Here is a 21,172-nt window from a genome sequence, read left to right as displayed (position 1 = left end):
GTGCTACCGACGTAAAGGTTAATCTAAAGAGGGTGCTGGCTAAGGCTAAAACTGGCAAGCGTAGAGAGTATAGGGATATTGTAATCCGTGTCGGCACCAACAATGTTAGGATGATTGTCATAGGTCACCATGTGCAACATAGCTTCAGCGTGTAAATTAGCTAGAAAGATGTGTCGGCATCGAGTAATTGTCTCTGACCCCCTCGCAATTAGGGGGAGTGATGAGCTCTACAGCAGAGTCTCACTACTCAATCGCTGGTTAAACTGTTTTCTACCCCTCCCAAAATATAGATTTTTTTAGATAATTGGTCCTCTTTCTGGAACCATCAAACCTGGCCTGCTGAGGGACGGACTCCATCCTAGCTGGAGGGATGCTCTCATCTTATCTATCGACATGGACAGGGCTCTAACGCCACAATGAGATCGGGTGCAGGCCAGGCAGCAGGCTGTTACCCAGCCTGCCAGCTTAATGGAGTCTGCCACTAACACAGTCAGTGTAGTCAGCTCAGCTATCCCCATTGAGACCGTGTGTTTATAACTAGGGCTTTATAACTACATTTGATTTATTTATTGATTGTCCCCAGCACAAGGTGCACCTGTGTAATGATCATGCTGTTTAATCAGCGTCTTCATATGCCACACCTGTCACGTGGATGGATTCTCTTGGCAAAGGAGAAATGCTCACTAACTGGGATGTAAACAAATTTTCTTGGGGGGGCAGCGCCTGGGGAACCCCTGGGGGTCCCTGAACTACAGCATTCCCTCTCTCTACATTAGTTTGCTACACTGGTGGCAGCAGAGGGATGCCTATAGGCATTTGTGTAGAACCTTACAATGCCTGAAGTCAAGCAACATAGGACCTCTTGGCATAATTTGCAGTGACAGCACAGATACAGTAATCTTTGGTGACAGGGACCATGGTTGAGCCTTCCCCACCACCACCCACCCTAATTTAAAACACTGGTGTTAGAAGTGGGATTGCACCCAATTGAGTGTGTCTCTTGTACAAGATCCATCACCACCTCTGAACATGAAATAAGGAACGCAAACTACTTAGAAGTCTGCCCCTCTGCTCCATAACAACAAAAACATTACTTTCGTAATTCACTGTGACCATTTTACTTGATTACTCACTGTATTTCCCGCCAGTTGGCCGTTATTGCTCCCGGGAAATCCCAATTCAAACTGTCTTACATAAGATAATGACTCGTTGTTTTCGTCATGGTCACCGTTCGAAATGTAACAATCCGGTTGTACACTCCAGGTAACCGTATACTTCACAAGCTCCGAGTCCCCCCTCCCTGACGTTGTCACTTTGGTAGAGGCCGCTTTGACTTTTTTTTTCACGCCGAGCGGAGCAAGATGGCGGCTGTACTGCCGAGGACGAGGTGTAGTAGCCGCTCGGCATGAACATTTATTTTTGAAATAAATTGATTAAAATCAAACGGAAATATTTGAAAGTCGGACTACAAGGGGCGTGCACTACTTCACTCCATTACAATAATCGACATTTTGTATATTGTCTTAAGATTATTTTTCTGACAACATGATCACATTGTAGTAGCTAGCTCACTAAACTAGCAAGCATAGCCAGCCTACCACCGTAGCAAACGCAGGAGAAAGTGTAGAATGGGAGAAAAGCTAGAACTCAAGCTGAAGTCGCCGGTTGGAGCCGAAGCTGCTGGCTATCCGTGGCCGTTACCAGTATACGTAAGTATTTAATCAGACCAAACAATTTACCAGCTAACGTATAACTTGGGCAACCAAGTCAGTACTGGATTTATTAATCTATGTAATGTTGCTAGCTAACGTTAATTCGCTAACGGTAGCTACTAGCTAATGATCCGCTTGCTAGCTAAGGTTACTTACTAAGCCAAGGCAAGCCATGCAGGTCAGACAGACGGCCCACCAGTTTACCACCACTGAGTTAGCATACAGTGTAGATAATACATTTTCGGAGCATTTCCAGAAGCGACAAATGTGCACGTGGAGTGAAAGTAGATATTGCATTACGGTATAACGTTATCCATCCACTAAGTGGGATAGGCTAATGTGGCTACATACTGAACCTAAAACCAAGGCTAATTAACGTTACTATAGTAACGTAAACTCGTACACCGCCTTGGTCCGTACAATTGCCCTTATTTTAACGCCCCAAAAACGTAATGCTTCCAGATCACCTGTAATGTCAATACCATTATAAAGCACAATTTCTCCCCTTTCCAACAGAATCAATTACATGACCTAAACACTGCCCGTTTCTGCATAATTCAAGCAGGCATGAACCCCGTGGGGTCTTTTTAAAAATGGCAGGTGGGGAAGCGAAACTAATGCGTGAATGTGAGGAGAGATGTCGTGTGGGAAAATGGCTTTTTTTTCACTCGATCTGTCCAACTTATCACCTTATTGCCTCTAAAATGTAAATAAAACACTATAAAGAGTTCATATAATGTGTGATTACATACCTATTTGAAGGTTTGTGTCGAATTTGAATCGGGTTTTTAGGGCTGTGCTAAATTGATCTTAGAAGTTAACAGAGGCTTTGAGAATGATGATCGCATACAATGATAACGCAAAAAATGACTAGGTATCCCCCCGTCACTATCCATTTCTTGTTTTTAAAGGATGAGAAGTGCTACACCTGGTGGAGAGAGATTGTAAGACAGAAATAGTTGCTTTATGCGTGCTGTACGTTACGACATGACACGCCACGATGTAACGGAGAGTCTGTTTTTTTCAACTTTTCTCCAATACTATAGAGCCATTACCATGTCGATCAACGCTTGAATAGAAACCTAGTTCACACCCCCGATTTTGAAGTCAACACAGTCGCTGCAGTCCCATTAGTTGTCTTTGTAGCCTCGTTTGAATGTTGCGGTTGCGCACATTTGTACGGAATGGGGTGAGTTTACGTTAGTGTACACAAATCATTAGATAGGAGGATTTCACAAATCACACGAGAAACATTGCACACTTAGCTAACTACATCGGTTCCTTCGGTTCCTTGTTTTCATAAGTCTAGCTGACATTCCACGTTAGGTCATTAGCTTTAACAGTTTTATGTAACTCTCGTTATAAATCTGTCTAAAATGCTGACCAGACCGCGCGTATAACGCGTGCATGTTGATTTTGTCCACCCACAGACGCGATCAGGACACACAGGTTAAAATATCAAAACGAACTCTGAACCAACTATATTAATTTGGGGACAGGTTGAAAAGCATTAAATATTTGCCCATTTAGCTAGCTTGCTATTGCTAGCGAATTTGTCCTGAGATATAAACATAGTTATTTAACAGAAAAAGGTCCTCTACTCAGACAATTAACCCACAGATAAAAGGGTAAACCAAGTTCGTTTCTAGTAATCTCTCCTCCTTCAAGCAGCTGCTGCTGCTGCTTTTTGGACTAAATATGGCAGTTGGCAACTAACTTTAAAGTGCATTACCACTACTGACTGGAGTGTGTACCTCAATTCCTGTTTCAATCACCTATGTAGGTATATAGTCCTAAAAACCAATGAGGAGATGGCACGTGGGTATGTGCTCCTAAAAACCAATGAGGAGATGGGGGAGGCGGGACTTGCAGTGTCACAAATAGAACCAGGTTCTATTTTAGCGGCTGGTGACGCAGATGCTCGTGAGCAGTGTGGGTGCAATGATTGAATAACATGTATGTGTATATTTATTTTGCAATGCTCACGCACCCAGCACGAGCGGTGTGGTCAGCATGTAACGTTAAACATTTAACAAACATTAGCTAGCTCGCAAACTTTAGCACCTGACCTACTTACTAGTACATGCATAAAAATGGGTTGGTTACCAGTAAGTTTCTTTGCTAACTACTAGCCATGTATTTATGTTAGCTAGCAAGTCATCTTTTTTACGTGTGGGTCAGACTGTGGGATGTTTTTAGTGAGACCCCAAGTGGTGTATTGTTAAAGTACTTAAGTACTTTACTTTACTAGTACTTTACTTTCCAATTTATATTTTTGACAACTTTTAATTTTAATCCACTAGCGTTACATTCCTAAAGAAAATAATGTACTTTTTACTCGATACATTTTCCCTGACACCCAAAAGTACTTAAATGCTCAACAGGACATGAAAATGGTCCAATTCACAAAATTATCAAGAAAACAACCCTTGTTATCCCTACTGCTTCTGATTTGGTGGACTCACTAAACAGATGCTTCATTTGTAAATTATGTCTTGAGTGTTGGAGTGTGCCCCTAACTATCCATAAATTAAAAAAATATAAATAAAAATCGTGCTGTCTGGTTTCTCTAATATAAGGAATATTTTTTATTGAACCTTTATTTAACTAGGCATGTCAGTTAAGAACAAATTCTTATTTACAATGACAGCATGGCAAAAAATGATTTGGTTGACGGTTTAATGTGTGAATTAATTTTCGGAGTAGAGGACCTTGTTATTTTACCTGAAATGCACAACTCAATGTTTATATCCCAGGACAAATTAGCTAGCAACAGCAAGCTAGCTTAATATGACAAATTAGCTAGCAAGCTAACTAGCTAAATTGCCCTAAATGTTTAATGCTTTCTGACCTGTTCCCAAATTTAATGTAATTGGTTCAGAGTTTTTTGATATTTTAACCTGCGTTTGGTGTAGGGGGACAAAATACATTTATGCACGATGGCGCACGCGCGCAGCCGGTTTGGGTTCCGTGTAAGAGAGTTTTATAAATAAGCAACAACCAGTGGGTCTTGCGACGGGTATACAGGGAAGACCAGTTTACAGAGAAGTATAGAGTGCAGTGATGTGTCCTATAAGGAGCATTGATGGCAAATCTGATGGCCGAATGGTAAAGAACATCTAGCCGCTCGAGAACACCCTTACCTGCCGATCTATACATTTTGTCTAGCATGGGTAGGATGGGCATTTGAATCAGGGTTAGTTTGGCAGCTGGGGTGAAAGTGTAGCGATTACGATAGATGAAACCAAGTCTAGATTTAACTTTAGCCTGCAGCTTGGATATGTGCTGAGAGGAGGACAGTGTGCCGTCTAGCCATACTCCCAAGTACTTGTATGAGGTGATTACCTCAAGCTCTAAATCCTCAGAAGTAGTAGTCACACCTTTGGGGAGAGGGGCATTCTTCTTACCAAACCACATTACCTTTGTTTTGGAGGTGTTCAGAACAAGGTTAAGGGTAGAGAAAGCTTGTTGTAGAGCGTTTAACACAACATCCGAGGAGGGACTATCATCTGCCTGAGCTATGTTGTTGATGTAAATTGAGAAGAGCATTGGGCCTAGGATTGAGCCTTGGGGTACTCCCTTGGTGACTGGCAGTGGCTGAGACAGCAGATTGTCTGAATTTATACTTTATACACTGCACTCTTTGAGAGAGGTAGTTAGCAAACCAGATCCCTCAGAGACACCAATACTCCTTAGCCAGCCCACAAGAATAGAATGGACTATCGTATCAAAAGCTTTGGCCAAGTCAATAAAAAATAGCAGCACAACATTGCTTAGTATCAAGGGCAATGGTGACATAATTTAGGACCTTTTAGGTTGCAGTGACACATCTATAACCGGAGCGGAAACCAGATTGCATACCAGAGAGAATACTATAGACATCAAGAAGTCCAGTCAGTTGATTATTGGCAAGTTTTTCCAACACTTTTGATAAACAGGGCAAAATAGAAATAGGCCTATAACAGTTAGGATCAGCTTGATCTCCCCCTTTAAATAAATCATGAACATTGGCTGCCTTCCAGCAATGGGAACCTCCCCAGAGAGGAGAGACAGGTTAAAAAGGTTGGATATAGGCTTGGCGATGATAGGGGCAGCAACCTTAAAGAAGAAAGGGTCTAAACCATCTGACCCAGATGTTTTTTGGGGGTCAAGTTTCAGGAGCTCCTTTAGCACCTTGGACTCAGTGACTGCCTGCAGGGAGAAACTTTGTAGTGGGTCAGGGGAAAAAGAGGGAGAAGCATTGGGGATAATCTCATTAGAAGGGGTGGGAGATGAGGAAATGTTGGCTGGGCAAGGAGGCATGGCTGAGTCAAATAGGAATCCTGACTTAATGAAGTGGTGAAATGGTTTATACTTTTACTTTGATATTTAAGTATATTTTTGAAATTACTTTTACTTTTGATACTTAAGTATATTTCAAATGAAATACTTTTAGACTTTTACTCCAGTAGTATTTTACTGCGTGACTCCCGTTTACTTGAGTAATTTTCTATTAAGGTATCTGTACTTTTATTCAAGTATGACAATTGGGTACTTTTTCAACTACTGGAATCCCCCCTCATTTGCAATTACGTGGAATTCAACTCATGTATGCATTTAATTTTGCCAAAACTTTCAGCAATGTAACGTTAGCTATACAAAAAGAAGGGAATTTGTTTAGCAAAATCTTGTGCAGAAAAATTACAGCCACTGTAGTAGCTAGCTAGACTATAGGTGACTAAACTCAACACAATGGTGAAGGAAGTTTCTGATGAACTCCACCAACAGAGTTGATCAGAGACCAGGCTTTGTGGAATTCAGCTCTGACTACAAGATCAAAAGTATTTCCCTTTACTTATGTTGGTCCTCTGTATTTAGATGCCTTTCTTTGTTTGCTGAAATCATACTTTTTAATAAAATGTTAATCAAATACAACCACCTACTGTTTCATCATTGCTGTTGCTCTAAGATGGCAACTTAGCATGAATGTCAACAAGGAAACATTTATTGGCTGTATTTGATTTAACGTTTTATTAAAAAGTATGAATTCCAGCTAACAAAGGCACGCAACTACAGAGGACAAACCTAGGTACAGGGTATGCATTTCATAATATAATATATTGAAAGTATTGACCTTGGGCGAATAGATGTAGTCGGAGCTGAATTTCACAAAGATTATTAGAAACTTCCTTCACCATGGAGTTGAATTTAGTCAGCTAGCTGGAATCCAAATGAAAATGGCTCTGCCTGGCGGTCACTGCCTTTAATGACGTCTACTGTTCCTGTTATTACACACTCTTTGGGAATCTGGGGGATAGCTGGCGACTGGGCTTGAACCGTTTTGCAACTTGTTTGGATGAATTATTACACCCCTGCATTCATGGGACAAAGCACCTTCTGTGCCAATAGGAAGAATGACCACATCAGAAGCTATAATTTGCAACTGCATAGAAGGTACGATACATAATTCCCCATAACTGTAGTTCCTTATATTTGTGTTTCAAAAGGCAAGTTGTGGATGGCAAAAGTCTGCACCCACTATGGATATATTTAGCTTTTTCACTGGGTCACAAGAAAACAATGAAAATTAGGGATATACCATCCCATGTCACTCCCACGTGTGTCTCAAATTGTTTGATCACAAATATCCATCCCAATTTTGAAACCAGTGCAGCAAATTCAGGGAATTAGCTGAAAGAGTTTAACTTGGAACCTAGTCACGAACATAAACGTGAACACCCAATACAATATTGCTAACGAAGTTTAGTCTCCTCAAACATGTTTTAGTGCAGAGGCGACTACTAACAGCCAGCAGCAAGGGTGTGTTAGACTGAGTACTGATTACAACTCTTTTGGCATCCAGAAATAGCCTATATAGCTTGAAGAATATATGGAGGACTAGGCTACGTTTCGGTTGTTAGATTCAAATGCCACTGAATAAACCTGTAGGGTAGGTTGAATGTGGACAATAGTCTATTGCATTCCATGGGTTTTTTAAAGCTTTTGCAGACTGGGGATCCTGGGAAGATTTAAAAACAGTTGATTAAAAACAATGAATCAATGCTGAGTGTTCTTTATGATGTTGGCACCATGTAGGGTTGGGCGGTATACCGTATCTTACGATATACCGGTATTGATACACGGACCGGTTTGGGTTTTTACTTTACCTTCTATAATGCTATTGGAATTTTTGGTTTGTTAAATGTGATGTAACTTCCATTTTTATAGTTTACTTCACTACTTGAGTCAAATGTAATTAGAGCAAACGTAATTAGCTATACAGTCTGATAATACCAGTGATGGTGTTAACCTAAATCAGTATTTTGTTTGTGCAACAGTATCTTTCTAATCAAAGAGGAATACATTAAGCACGAATGTTAGCTACATGAAGAATCTAAGAGAGAACATTAAATGTAGCCAAAAATTATAGGGTCCCCTAGTTAACACTTATCAACACTTTGGTTCCTACCCTGTCACAATAACTCCTCCTTGGCATTTTCATTCGTTGTCATGTCAAACACTGTATTCAAAATGCCAACTATTTATATTCTAACTATAGAATTGGAATAAACATTCTATTTCCATGATTCCAACAGTTCATCCAAGTTTTTTGATCTAATTTGCAAGTAAACAACATTTGCTTAAAAATAAGGCCTTTATTGTTTGCCCTCGTGCAGCCCTAGGTAGCAGTGTGGAAATGATCTCAAATGAGTGCCTGAAATGCAGAAATGTATGACAATGCTGAAAATACATGTTGGTTGAAGTTGAATTGAACAGTCTAAAACAATCAGAATGGAGAAAGACCCATTGAAATCACTTAGAATATATGTGTCGCCACCCTAGGGCCACACACTACTCATAAAGCAAATGTAGAACTTTTATTAATCAAAAACATAAAATACTGTCAAATACCATCTTACCGTCCAAAATGTTTTTTACACCAAGATGTGGTATTTTGGCCATATCACCCAGCCCTTGGACCATTACCAAGCTTCTTTAGATTTTGCATCAATATAGTTAAAAATATTTTAACCTATGTTGAACTTACTAGATAGAACATATGTTGAAAATATTTATCCTAGTTAGGGCCCTAGTACAACTCCAACAACACATTTGCTGGCAGATTTTTGTGTTTTTAGACCTTGCATGTGCAGCATGCCTTGAACATATCCTTTAGCTAAATGCTAAAGTTTAGCAGATTGTACAGGCGATAACAGAAATGGAAGCAGATTAAATGGTTGTGGTTTCTCTGGTGGCTTCAAGTGTGTTTCAGGTGTATTTCTCATTTTATAGTAAATTTGGGTGAAACTGTGCTATAAAAAAAATGAATAACCTGAAACAGAATTTCTCAGAACAGCATGGCGGAGTGTTGTCTGTTTGGGATCTGTAGTGTCACACTGGGTAATGCTCCTTTACGTCAGAGTACAGGAACTAGGCAGTGCTGCTGCTGACGCAATCCTCCACAGTTGGACTCGGCTGACTTCACTCCATTACGCCAGAGACCGATAAGAGCACTGTTGCATGACTGGCCGTTTCTCAGGAAAAGGCATTTTGCAAACTGTTTAGAGCTGCTGGTGCCTCAGTTATTCTGTCGAAGTTGGTGTCTTGATATCATAAATATAGACTTAAATGTCATAGGCATGTCCTGCACTGAGTAACGAGGCAGCCAGTGCTCATTATCTGTATGTGTGGCGTCCCAGCACTGTTTTCAATAAGGACCTCCTAGACAATTCCTCAATATGCACTTTGAGGACATGAAGGGGCGTTAAATAAGACTAGGATTACAAAACACTTAGGTCTGCAAACCACATGCCCTTGATGTTTCATTGTGGCTATTTTTGCACAATTTGATCTATGGAAGAGGACTGTCACTGTAATAACGCTTGAGCAGACTACTTAATTTCCATGAGTATGTTACTGTGCAATATGTCACTATTCAGATGAAGTTGTATTAATAATGCTGCCCACTGCTCTCCACCACAAAAGATACATCAGCACTTCTGACTCCCGAAGTGCAACCCAAATGGCCCCATTCACCCACAGATAAACAACGCACACTGTGCTCTTGTGTTGTGCAGTGAACAACAACAGAGTTGCAATATATGCTGCCTGCGTGTCTCCCCACGTCGAAGCTGTTACCACCACATGCCTGAATACTCTTTCTCTCACACACCCAGTCACCATCTGCAGATTTAAATCATCCGTAACTGCTTCCATATGAAGTACACCTCTTCTGCTGCAGAGGCCTTTGTTCGGGGTTTTTTCTTGGTGCTTTAACTAAAGCCAGAATGCCTTTAAACAAGACACTATTTGAATCAATGTCATCTTGCCTAGTTTGTGTTGTCGATAGCCTAGCTAATGGTGTTCATGTGTTCCTCTCAAGTGTGTTTGAAGTTCAACTTTGTAACAAGCCAATCCCTCCTTAGACAAACCATGTGACCTGTGTTGTTATCAGTGAATAGGATAAAGAAGACAGGCATGTATAAGGCAGTTCCACCTGCCTCCCTCACCTACTGAATAACATGCGGGTGAAAACGGATACTGATAAGGACAATAAGTCACTGGACCATAGTCCAACGCTATAGAAGCCTGTCACCATGCTCTAGGACAGGCAGCGTTTTGATGGAGTTAGTTATCTTTCTCTGTGGTAATGATATCACTGTTGCACACGGTTAGTTATTTGATTATTGGCCGTTACTAATGCGTAGTGAAGCAGGCGTTATGCCCGGCTGTCCGGCTGTGTGTCATGGTGAGGTGGAGAGAGCGTGAAAGAGAGGGGGAGGGAGGGAGTGGGTGGGTGCGTCAGTTCCGTCGTGTGCCCACAGCAGGGGGTCAGGAGGAGCGGAGGAGAAGAGAGCGTGTGGGATTGGCTGAGAGCTCCTATCTCATGTGCCACACGCTCTCTTTCTCTCAGCCAGAGTTTATTTTTAGCACCACAGTGGGTGTTGCTGCGTGCCGTCTGTGTGAGCGGCAGGAACACCCCCCTCTCGCCGCCTCCGCACACTCACGCACACACTGCTGTCAGTCTGGGTCTAGCGCGTTAACCCTCGTTTTGGCTGCATGTATTCTGTGATGGTTGCATTACTAGGCTATTCATAGCAGCGTTTGCTCCTCTTGTGAAACGCTTTGCCTCCCTTGTGGCGGGAGATTTTATTTCATATCCTCTGTGGTGCTATAATCTCAGGCCTGGTGTTATTGGCAGCGGTGCCATGGCGGGAGTTGTGGTGCTATTTAGCGGGAAGCGCTGAGCCTAGTAACTGGAGGCTGCTACTGTTCCAATACCAGTCCAGCTGAAAGCAGCTGGGCCTGGCTGGCTAGAGGTCGCTCTCTACCTTCTTCCCTCACTCCCACCCTCCTTCGTTCCCTCACGCCAAGCCCCTCCCAGGCCCCGCGCTGGAGCAGGACACAGAAAGTGGGTCACTGGGTCAGCTCAGGCTGCCAGCAGCCAGTGTGACTGAAATCCTGCAGTTCCTCTCATGCTGCAGCAGTGCTCTGACAAAACCCAGCAATCTTAAGTGACAGAGTGCTTCACATGCTCACAGTCTCCCAGACCACATCCAGTTAGAGAATGTCTGCTTGATAACAGTGATACACTCAGTGGTGTCTCCTGAATTGTTATGCTGGCAGTCATAACTACTATGGTTTGCGCTGTGTGTGGATTATTAAGTCATTGAGTGCTGCTGGCCTTATCTGACCCGGCTGTCTGAACTCGTGTTGGTAGCTCTTAGCATATTTGTGTACATTTTTGGGATATCAGTATTTAGCTTTTGGCTACTGCCAGTCTGTTATATACTGTAGTAAGTCAGTATTTTTATTGGCTGTCAAGAAATGCTTTTTGCATAAACAAATCGTCCTGAGAGTACTTAATCTCGCTTATCTCCTGTGTTCACTTATCTGTCTCCAGGACAAACACCACGATGCTGCTCATGAAATCATTGAGACCATTCGGTAAGTAACTAGCACCTTTCTCCTATCAATCTCAAAAGCATGGTGCAGTGAGTGACTGCACTTCTTGACTGAGTTAGACTACTAGATCAAAGTGAACCATGTGTTGACCATTGTTCTCAGGTGGGTGTGTGAGGAGATCCCAGACCTTAAGCTGGCCATGGAGAACTATGTCCTCATCGACTACGACACCAAGAGGTGAGCCGAGGGTCAGACGATGAGGAACAAGGATAATGATGCTGCTCTGAAGCACAGTCTAACAGAGCACCTGTAGTCACAGTCAAACACCATAGTAACATAACACTTAGACATCCAGAGTATGAACCAAATGGACCTCCCCTCCACTTTACATTTGAAGGATAATTATTCCCAGAAGGTAATTAAGATATTAATGGCAGCGATGTTAATTTAGGAATATTTTTGTTTCCCGTGGCAGCAGCCCAAAAGAGATGAGAAGGAGTCTCGTAGAGGGATGGCAAACTTTTATGCAATTAGCATTCCTGTGTCCAGGGTGCTGGACAAGCTCACAAACATCAGCACAAACAAAGTCATGGGCTATTGGTTTCTTGTCATACAATGTTGATTTTATTTCTATGTGTGTTGTTACAGCTTCGAGAGTATGCAGAGACTTTGTGACAAATACAATAGAGCCATCGACAGCATCCACCAGCTGGTGAGTTGGAATGTCTCCAGATGAGTTGCGTCGAAAGCTTATTTGTCCACACATTAATTCAAGCAGACGTCTTTCTTGTAGACGTATTGTCACCGAGGGTAAAACCTAGCTCACTTCAGCCCAGCAATATGTTTCTATCCTAGCTATGTAATATACTGATTCTAAACCTCTTCTCCCGTATGTGTGTCACAGTGGAAAGGAACAACTCCGCCCCTGAAGTTGAACAAGCGGCCGTCCAATGGGCTGCTCAGACACATCCTGCAGCAGGTGTATAACCACTCGGTCACGGACCCCGAGAAGCTCAACAACTATGAGCCCTTCTCCCCCGAGGTGTACGGCGAGACCTCCTTTGACCTGGTGGCCCAGATCATCAACGAGATGGAGATGATGGAGGATGACACCTTCGTAGACCTCGGCAGCGGTCTGTGTTTGTTTACGATGTCAATGTTTACTTCTGAATGAGATAACCAGTCTTAATGTGTGTCTCTGTGTGTTGATGTGGGATGTGTCTAAATAAGCAGGTTGGTGCTATTTTTGACTCGCAATTATCTGTAATTGCAGGGGTGGGACAAGTGGTGCTGCAGGTTGCCGCAGCAACGAACTGTAAACACTACTTTGGTGTGGAGAAGGCAGACATTCCAGCCACTTATGCTGAGGTAAGTTCCCACATCTAGCTTAAGAGTCTTGGTTATCTTGATGATTGACAGTCAACGGAGAAGGAACAGATTTTAGAAAGACTGTAATGTTTGCGGTTTGCCTTTCAGTCTATGGATAAAGAATTTAAGAGGTGGATGAAGTGGTATGGGAAGAAACACGGGGACTACACGGTATGTGGTATTCTGTTGTCATGACAGACGTGTGTCACTCAGAAATTGTCCCTGAGTAATCGATGTGCAACTCATGTTCCTCTTTATTTTGTTTTAAAGCTGGAGAGGGGGGATTTCCTGTCTGAAGTGTGGAAGGACAGGATCGCCAACACAAGGTGCGTTATCTCTATGTACACTGGATGATACCACTGTGTATTTACACACATCTGAACATGAAAAGAAACATCAGCACAGCTTCAACTCTGAATCTTTTTCTTCCTCTTCCCCCTTTTCTCCTGTTCCCCGTTTGTCTAGCAGTGTTATTTTTGTGAACAACTTTGCCTTTGGTCCAGAAGTGGATCACCAGCTGAAGGAGCGCTTTGCTAACATGAAGGAAGGTAGGTAGAAAATGGCCCTTTTGTTACCCAGTGTCAAGGACACCCTACCATATTGTTGTTATAGCAAATGAAGAACCTGGGATCATTTCAATATGTTATTCGTTCAGCTGCTTTCATTAGTGATAACAAGAGAGAGGGTAACATGCTGTAGCTAATGGCAGCTGTGTCAACTCCACGCACTTCACCTCTGACCCCTCAGCTGTGTGACCTCTCCTCCACATGACCCCGTCTTTTAAAAGACAGATATGAGAGGATCTATGATCTATGCTACCATTGATAATGTATAGCAGACACACACAGATCAATGGTTTGATCTGGGACTCATTATAGATCAGTGTTTGTATTGTTTACTTTTAATCTGTCAATTTCAAACAACCTTTTGTGAAGTGCCTTCATGAAAAGTTCATATTTTTTCTCTCTCTCTTAGGTGCGAAAATTGTATCATCAAAACCTTTTGCACCTCTAAATTTTCGAATCAACAGTCGAAACTTGAGTGGTAAGTCTTCATCATGGAACAAGTTTATGTTCAGGGCAGACCCCGGAAATGGAACTGCAGAAAAGTCAACAGAACTATGTAAATAATGTTATTAACATGAACAATGTCTGATTCAAAACTAAAAGTTGCACCTATATTTTTTCTTTTTAATCATAGTTGAAATATTTAGCATCAATTATAGCGCATCTTGGGTCATTTCCCTTGCAACGTTCCGACGTTGCTATGTTTAACCTTAGTTACATTTGTTGCACACCGGTGTTTTTCGTTTCGCCAGCTCAAATAGACGTTGCCTTCACTGACCGAGATGAGGAAATACACTGCATGACCAAAAGTATGTGAACACCTGCTCGTCGAACATCTCATAACACAATCATGGACATTAATATGGAGTTGGTCCACCTTTTGCTGCTATAACAGCCTCCACTCTTCTTTACACCACGCGCTTGGCATTGCGCATAGTGATCTTAGGCTTGTGTGCGGCTACTCGGCCATGGAAACCTATTTCGTGAAGCTCCCAACGAACAATTAATTTGCCGATGTTGCTTCCAGAGGCAGTTTTGAAGTCGGTAGTGAGTTTTGCAACTGAGGACAGACGATGTTACCGCGCTTCAGCACTCTGCTGTCTCATTCTGTAAGCTTGTGTGGCCTACCACTTTGTGGCTGAGCCGTTGTTGCTCCTAGACGTTTCCACGTCACAATAACAGCACTTAAAGTTGACCGGGGCAGCTCTAGCCTGGCAGAAATTTGAGAACTGACTTGTTGTAAAGGTGGCATCCTATGACGGTGCCACGTTGAAAGTCACTGAGCTCTTCAGTAAGGCCATTCTACTGCCAATGTTTGTCTATGAAGATTGTATGGCTGTGAGCTCAATTTTATATATCTGTCAGCAACAAGTGTGGCTGAAATAGCCGAATCCACTAATTTGAAGGGGTTACCACATACTTTTGCATGTATAATGTATGTTTTAACCATGTACAGTGGTTTTCTCAGTTAATAGATGATGTTTTGGCAGTGGTATTTAGCCTACAAGGGCCATCATTGCTTTCGCCTGCTAGCCGAACTAAAGAAGGCACAACGTTTGCTAGCTAGCACAGCTCTCAAAACAATCAAGGTCTCGACAACTAAATAAAGCGATGTTCTGACATCTGAGAAAAATCTATTTAGTCTGTTTCAACAGCTTCTTGTATTATTTGGGAATTTGTCCGGTGCATGCGTTTTCTTTCTGCAAGCATGGACAACAGAAGTTTACGTAACGAGTGTAACAATTTCTATCCAAGATATAACATGGAAACATCATGTTGAGGTTTACCCAAATGACCCAAAATGCACTATTATTTCAAAATGCTACCCTTTTTGATTTATAATATTTAATTAATGTGCAACTTGTATAAGTTGGAGAACACAAAATGATGGGTCACACATTATTTGGATAGTCCGGATAGTCCTTCTGTAGATGCTCTACAGATGGTCATACCAATAACAAACTATCTGTTGATAAGCAACTTCTTGTTAGGATCAGGGTTAGTACATAGTTAGTTGAAATGTTACTGATAGTCTATCCGAATGTAGCAGGCATAAAAGAAACGCTTTAAACTATACTGAAAAGGTAACATCCCTGTTAGTGAGCATTTGTCATTTGCCAAGATAATCTACCTACCTGACAGGTGAGGCTGAATAAACAGCATGATTATTACACAGGTACACCTTGTGCTGGGGACAATAAAAGGCCACTCTAAAATGTGCAGTTTTGTCACACAACCCACAGATCTCAAGGCTTGAGGGAACATGCAATTGGCGTACTGACTGCAGGAATGGCCACCACAGCTGTTGCCAGATCATTTAATGTTCATATCTTTACCATAAACCGCCTCCAACATCGTTTTAGAGAATTTGGCAGTACGTCCAACCGACCTTAACCGCAGACCATGTGTAACCACTCCAGGCCAGGACCTCCACATCCGGCTTCTTCACCTACGGGATCGTCTGAGACCAGCCACCCGGACAGCGGATGAAACTGTGGGTTTGCACAACCAAAGAACAAATTCTGCACAAATTGTCAGAATCTTTCTCAGGGAAGCTCATCTGCGTGCACGTCTTCCTCAACAGGGTCTTGACCTGACTGCAGTTAGGTGTCGTAACCGACTTCAGTTGGCAAATGCTCACCTTCGATGGCATGCTGGAGAAGTGTGCTCTTCACGATGAATCCCTGTTTCATTGTGAAGAGCAGATGGCAGACGGCGTGTATGGTGTCGTGTGGGTGAGCACTCCGCCGTCATCACCTCATGTTTCAGCATAATAATGCATGGCCCCATGTCGCAAGGATCTGTACTAAATGTCCCACTTCTTCCATGGCCTGTACTGACCAGACATGTCACCCATTGAGCATGTTTGGGATGTTCTGGATCGACGTGTACGACAGCGTGTTCCAGTTCCCGCCCATATCGAGCAACTTCTCACAGCCATTGAATAGGAGTTGGACTACATTCCACAGGCCACAATCAACAGCCTCATCAACTGTCGGGCTGCATGAGTCAAATGGTGGTCACACCAGATACTGACTGGTTTTCTGATCCTACCTTTTTTTTAAGGTATCTGTGACCAACCGATGCATATCTGTATTGCCCATCATGTGAAATCCATAGATTAGGGCATAATGAATTTATTTCAATTGACTGATTTCCTTATATGAACTGTAACTCAGTCAAATCGTTGACATTGTTGCATGTTGCATTGTATATTTTGGTTCTGTGTAAATCCCCTACATACTGGTCTTGATGATAAGAAGAAAAGACTGTCTGGGGAGGTTCTCTTCTGCACCGTTCAACCAATTCAGTAAATATGGAGGAGTTAAGATGGAGTGTGGCTTTGTTAATGTCTCGCTCCATTTCCTATGAGAACCAAACCATCCAGTTGTTGGGGACTTGGGAGAGGCTCCTGATAGTCTGAAGTTGTAGAGCATCTACAGATGGACTGTCCAAATAAACTGTTACCAAATGATGTTGACATTTTCCATTTTCGCTTCCTACCTGGGACACAACACCTTTTCTGAGAGAGTTTTTGGTGGGTGGCCCTTGGACAACATATCTTAGTGTGTATTTCAATGAACTAAAACATTTAGTTGATTTCCTTTGTTTCTCCCTATAGACATTGGCACAATAATGAGAGTCGTTGAGCTGTCTCCGTTGAGGGGTTCAGTGTCCTGGACAGGGAAGCCAGTTTCCTACTACCTGCATACAATAGACCGCACCATAGTGAGTCCTGCTCTCCTCTTTTATACTCACAAAACGTCTTCTCTGTCCCACACACAATGTTGCAATGGCAGTTGCTCCATTTAAAGAAGGGTAACCTTGAACTGAATGAATGGCCCACGCTTCAAAGGTCTCCATCAGTTCATCTGTCCTTATTCTGTATGTGTATCAAATACCATGGTAAATAACAAACCCACGTGATATTTTCTGACAATGCGTACGGTAGCAGTACTCAGAACATGTTTAGTCGGCCATATCCCTGCAGGAAACAACTGCAACTGCTGGTATAGCCCTGCAGTGGACAGAGGAGATGTGGTACAGCGACAGGTGATGGAGCAACCAGCATTCCTACTACATGTTGTTCCATGAGTGTTTTCAACTTGTTTAGAAACACTGAAAACAAGACTTAGTACTTTTTTTGCAAACAGTTAGCCTAACTGCCAGTCTGTTGTGGGGGGCATATTTTGCCAATATAACCTAGAATTTTCTCTCGTTTGAATATGTTTCGTTTTGATACTTGTCTATACCGGCCCATAACAGTCTGCTTAAAAACTTAGCCAGTTGTTTCACTTGCGCATTCAAGCAATGAGACGGTTCTCATGTCTTTAAAGCGCAAGTGGAACAACTGGCTGTTTTGAATGTTTCCATTCACTTGAGGCAGTGGAAACGGTGAGGTCATCGCTGCATTGTTTCTGTACCCCCCCACTCACATGCACGTGTTGGAGGGCTTATGGATAGTGTCACACAAGGTGACTGCACTAAAGAGCGAGAGGGGAGAGTGACCTCTGCTGTCTACGGCTCTGTGTCCATGTGCAGTACTTGATATTTTCTTTTCTTTTTCAGCTTGAAAACTATTTTCATAGTCTCAAAAATCCTAAACTCAGGGTAAGCTCCATTTTGTTCCTTTGGTCACTGTATTCCATGTTGCCCACAGAGTATGTATAATGACAATCTTAGTCACTTCCGGTTTGTCTTTGCAGTTACACCCAGTTTATATGCCCTCCTGAACTATTCACATGGTGAAACAACACTAAGATGTTCCCATGTGTTTTAGGAGGAGCAAGAAGCAGCTAGGCGTCGACAAGAAAAGAATAGTAAAGACAATAAGAATACCACCCCAACCAAGGCAAAGGAGCACAAGGTAAGTCCCTTTATTGTCTTTCACGTCTCTATGCTCAGTTCTTCTCCCGATGAGATCACCACTCTATCTTTGGTTTGTTTTCACGCTGGCCTCTCCCTGTGTGTGTCTCAGGATTCCTGCGGGGAGGATGAGCAACCGGGGCTATTGGCAGTCGTGAAGGCGTCACCCAAACCCCGCCGCGCCAAACTCCTCAGCAAAGGCCGCAAGCTGAGCGCTCGGAAGCGCGGGCGTCCCAAGAAGGCTGCCGTGACCACAGCCGAATGCAAGAGCAAGAAGAGCCAGAGTGCCCTGGAGCTGCTGCACGCCAAGACCATCTCTGCAGCACCCCCCCAGGGTGAGCCACCTGCTCACTCTCACACACACACACACACACACACTCCTACTCAGGGCTGAGTCCATATACCATTGTGCATTTGTGTTTATTTAGCCTTAAACTTCATTTTGGTCCATGTTTGTTTAGTTGACTTGTTGTTTCTACAGATGCATACAGGTCACCTCAAAGTCCCTTCTACCAGCTACCTCCCAAAGTTCAGCACTATGCGTCTGGGCAACTGCTGCTGGGCCCCACTCCTCCTGGCCTACAACAGCTTCTAGGTGAGCCTCGCTACCCTGACCCCACCCTTCTTTATCACACAGACCTGTCTATTAGTCACAGCCAGCAGAGCTGAAGGCCAGTCCTCTCTGTGTCTCTCCCCCCACAGACAACATTAAAGTTCAGTACCTCCAGTTCATGACCTACATGAAGACACCTCAGTACCGCAATCACCTGCAGCAAGTCCTGGAGCAGGAGAAGGTAAATAGAATGTCCAAATCACTCAATCCATCTTGTAAATGCGAATAATCCATGTGACAACAGTATCGCCTCCTCGTTAAAGAGTAATAGATGATATCATAAATTACTGCATTCAGATTCACTCCCTCAGGCTCATACTTCAGCTCTCAACCCTCCCTTTATCAGTCATGTTGAAGGAGACTAACCCCCTGGGAATGTTGCTTCTGCTTTAGTCTCAACCTCTAAACCTTTCCCTTTTCTCTTGTGTTACTCTTTCCCTCTTCCTCCATCTTTCCTCCACCTCTGCAGCTAAAACACAGAGAGCTCTCTGGGCAGGCGGAGCAGCTGCAGACTGTGTGTCAGACCCATAAAGAGAAGATCAAAGGCCTCTTCCACACCAAACTGGATGAGGTAGGCAGATAACGTGGTGAATGTCTAATGAAACCAGCTGGTAATGAGAAGCCAATGTTGGGAGTTACTCGATCGCCAAACGTCTTACCCTGTCTCTGTGTTCCCCTCAGCTGGGAGTGAAGGCCCTAACTGTGGAGGACCTGCTGCAGGCCCAGAAGGAGATCTCAGCCCACAACCATCAGCTGAAGGAGCAGACCAAGCAGCTGGAGAGAGACATGATTGAGCTGAGGGACCACAGCCTGTTCCTGGTGAGACAACCTCGCTACTCCTGGGTGCCATCTCTCTGGCCATTTTCACAGTGGGGTTGATCTGCGTGTTGGGCATTCTGTCAGACATATAGCCAGAGACTTGTAACTCACTAACTATAACGGTCTGTTTCAGTTGAAGTCTCGGTGTGAAGAGCTAACGCTGGACTGGAGCTCTCTGTGTCTTGAGAGTCTGCTGAAGGAGAAGCAGGCCCTACGTAGACAGATCTCTGAAAAACAGCGGCACTGTCTCGAGCTACAGGTACACACCTCTGTGCCCCTTCCTCTCTCTTCCACCTATCTCTACCGACAAACTTAGAAACAGTGGAGGAATTGGTCATCTACTGTTGTTGTGAAGCATAGTTTTTGTTAGCAAAGTGATGTTCCTATTCCTTACCTTGTGTAACGGCTCCCCCTGGTGTTGGTTCTCAGATCAGCATCGTGGAGCTGGAGAAGAGTCAGAGACAACAGGAGCTGCTCCAGCTCAAGTCCTACAGTCCCTGTGAGGGTTCCCCTTACCGAAAGGGCCTCCCTCGCCCTACCCTGGACCACGACACCCCCAAACTGAGCCTGGTCGTGGCCGGCCTCAGCCCCGAGCTGTCCATCAATGGCACCGCCTCGCCCTGCTTCGACAGGAGGGGCACCAAGGGAGAGCTCCTCTCCCGCTACCTGCCCATCTCGCCTGACCACGAGATCGTGCCCCCCACCCCGGACGCCCGGCACAGGCAGCTGGGTCACCCCCTCCCTGACTACACCCGCTTCTCCCCAGCCAAGATCGCCCTGCGCAGACACCTGAACCAGGACTCTAGTACTGCACACTTCAGAGGCTTGGGCTTCACTGGTCTCAGGTAGAGTCCTGCACGGGTCCGTTTTTTGGAGCCGCACCCACCCCGCGCTGGCCACATCAATTCGGAGCCTCACCCGATATCCGGCATCAGGACAGATTTTTCTCCGCAACCTGACCCATCCGCGTAGAATTGTTCCGAGAAGCGATCCGTGACCCGCCAAAATAACATCGACAACTAACAGAGTTGTAGACTATTCCCATTCCCTGCATGAATTCATTTGTGTCTATTTATGTCTATTAAAAATGGAAACTATGCAGAATGCGATGCGGCACATTGACAACTCAAATCACTTTGAAAAAGAGCTTTCTAAGTAACCTCCTTATTCCTTATCTAATGTAAGTCTATTGCCAACACAACAATACCTTTACGTTCAATATTGTTTCGATAATCAAGTAGTTGAATTGAAACTTAAATGAACATTTCCCAGAATCAAATAGGCTACATTTATTTAGTAGGCTATTGGCTACTCAAACTTTTACCAGCCGCACAGGTGTAACT

The 21,172-nt window shown here is 43.6% G+C and overlaps 1 protein-coding gene across 3 annotated transcripts in view; it reads left to right on the top strand.

Annotated features, from left to right (window-relative positions):
• The first annotated feature begins 1,208 nt into the window (after positions 1 to 1,208).
• The window catches only part of dot1l (DOT1-like histone H3K79 methyltransferase), a 30,211-nt gene continuing 10,247 nt past the window's right edge, over positions 1,209 to 21,172 (top strand). The window contains exons 1-20 of one of the 3 annotated variants that reach the window (XM_055861384.1): positions 1,209 to 1,709; positions 11,596 to 11,639; positions 11,760 to 11,834; positions 12,246 to 12,309; positions 12,502 to 12,730; positions 12,871 to 12,965; positions 13,074 to 13,136; positions 13,236 to 13,291; positions 13,431 to 13,513; positions 13,941 to 14,009; positions 17,154 to 17,260; positions 18,101 to 18,142; positions 18,312 to 18,398; positions 18,510 to 18,732; positions 18,879 to 18,992; positions 19,100 to 19,191; positions 19,480 to 19,581; positions 19,692 to 19,829; positions 19,963 to 20,088; positions 20,259 to 20,674. In XM_055861384.1, the coding sequence (XP_055717359.1) occupies positions 1,629 to 1,709; positions 11,596 to 11,639; positions 11,760 to 11,834; positions 12,246 to 12,309; positions 12,502 to 12,730; positions 12,871 to 12,965; positions 13,074 to 13,136; positions 13,236 to 13,291; positions 13,431 to 13,513; positions 13,941 to 14,009; positions 17,154 to 17,260; positions 18,101 to 18,142; positions 18,312 to 18,398; positions 18,510 to 18,732; positions 18,879 to 18,992; positions 19,100 to 19,191; positions 19,480 to 19,581; positions 19,692 to 19,829; positions 19,963 to 20,088; positions 20,259 to 20,674 (2,306 nt within the window). In that variant the 5' untranslated portion in view covers positions 1,209 to 1,628. The remainder of the gene's footprint in view (positions 1,710 to 11,595; positions 11,640 to 11,759; positions 11,835 to 12,245; positions 12,310 to 12,501; positions 12,731 to 12,870; positions 12,966 to 13,073; positions 13,137 to 13,235; positions 13,292 to 13,430; positions 13,514 to 13,940; positions 14,010 to 17,153; positions 17,261 to 18,100; positions 18,143 to 18,311; positions 18,399 to 18,509; positions 18,733 to 18,878; positions 18,993 to 19,099; positions 19,192 to 19,479; positions 19,582 to 19,691; positions 19,830 to 19,962; positions 20,089 to 20,258; positions 20,675 to 21,172) is intronic. The other 2 variants (XM_055861385.1, XM_055861386.1) reach the window with 2 other exon arrangements.

Source organism: Salvelinus fontinalis, chromosome 14 (genome assembly GCF_029448725.1).
Source record: "Salvelinus fontinalis isolate EN_2023a chromosome 14, ASM2944872v1, whole genome shotgun sequence".
NCBI classification, from domain to species: domain Eukaryota; kingdom Metazoa; phylum Chordata; class Actinopteri; order Salmoniformes; family Salmonidae; genus Salvelinus; species Salvelinus fontinalis.
The sequence above is the reverse complement of the archived record's forward strand: the minus strand, read 5'-3'. Positions and strand labels throughout refer to the sequence as shown.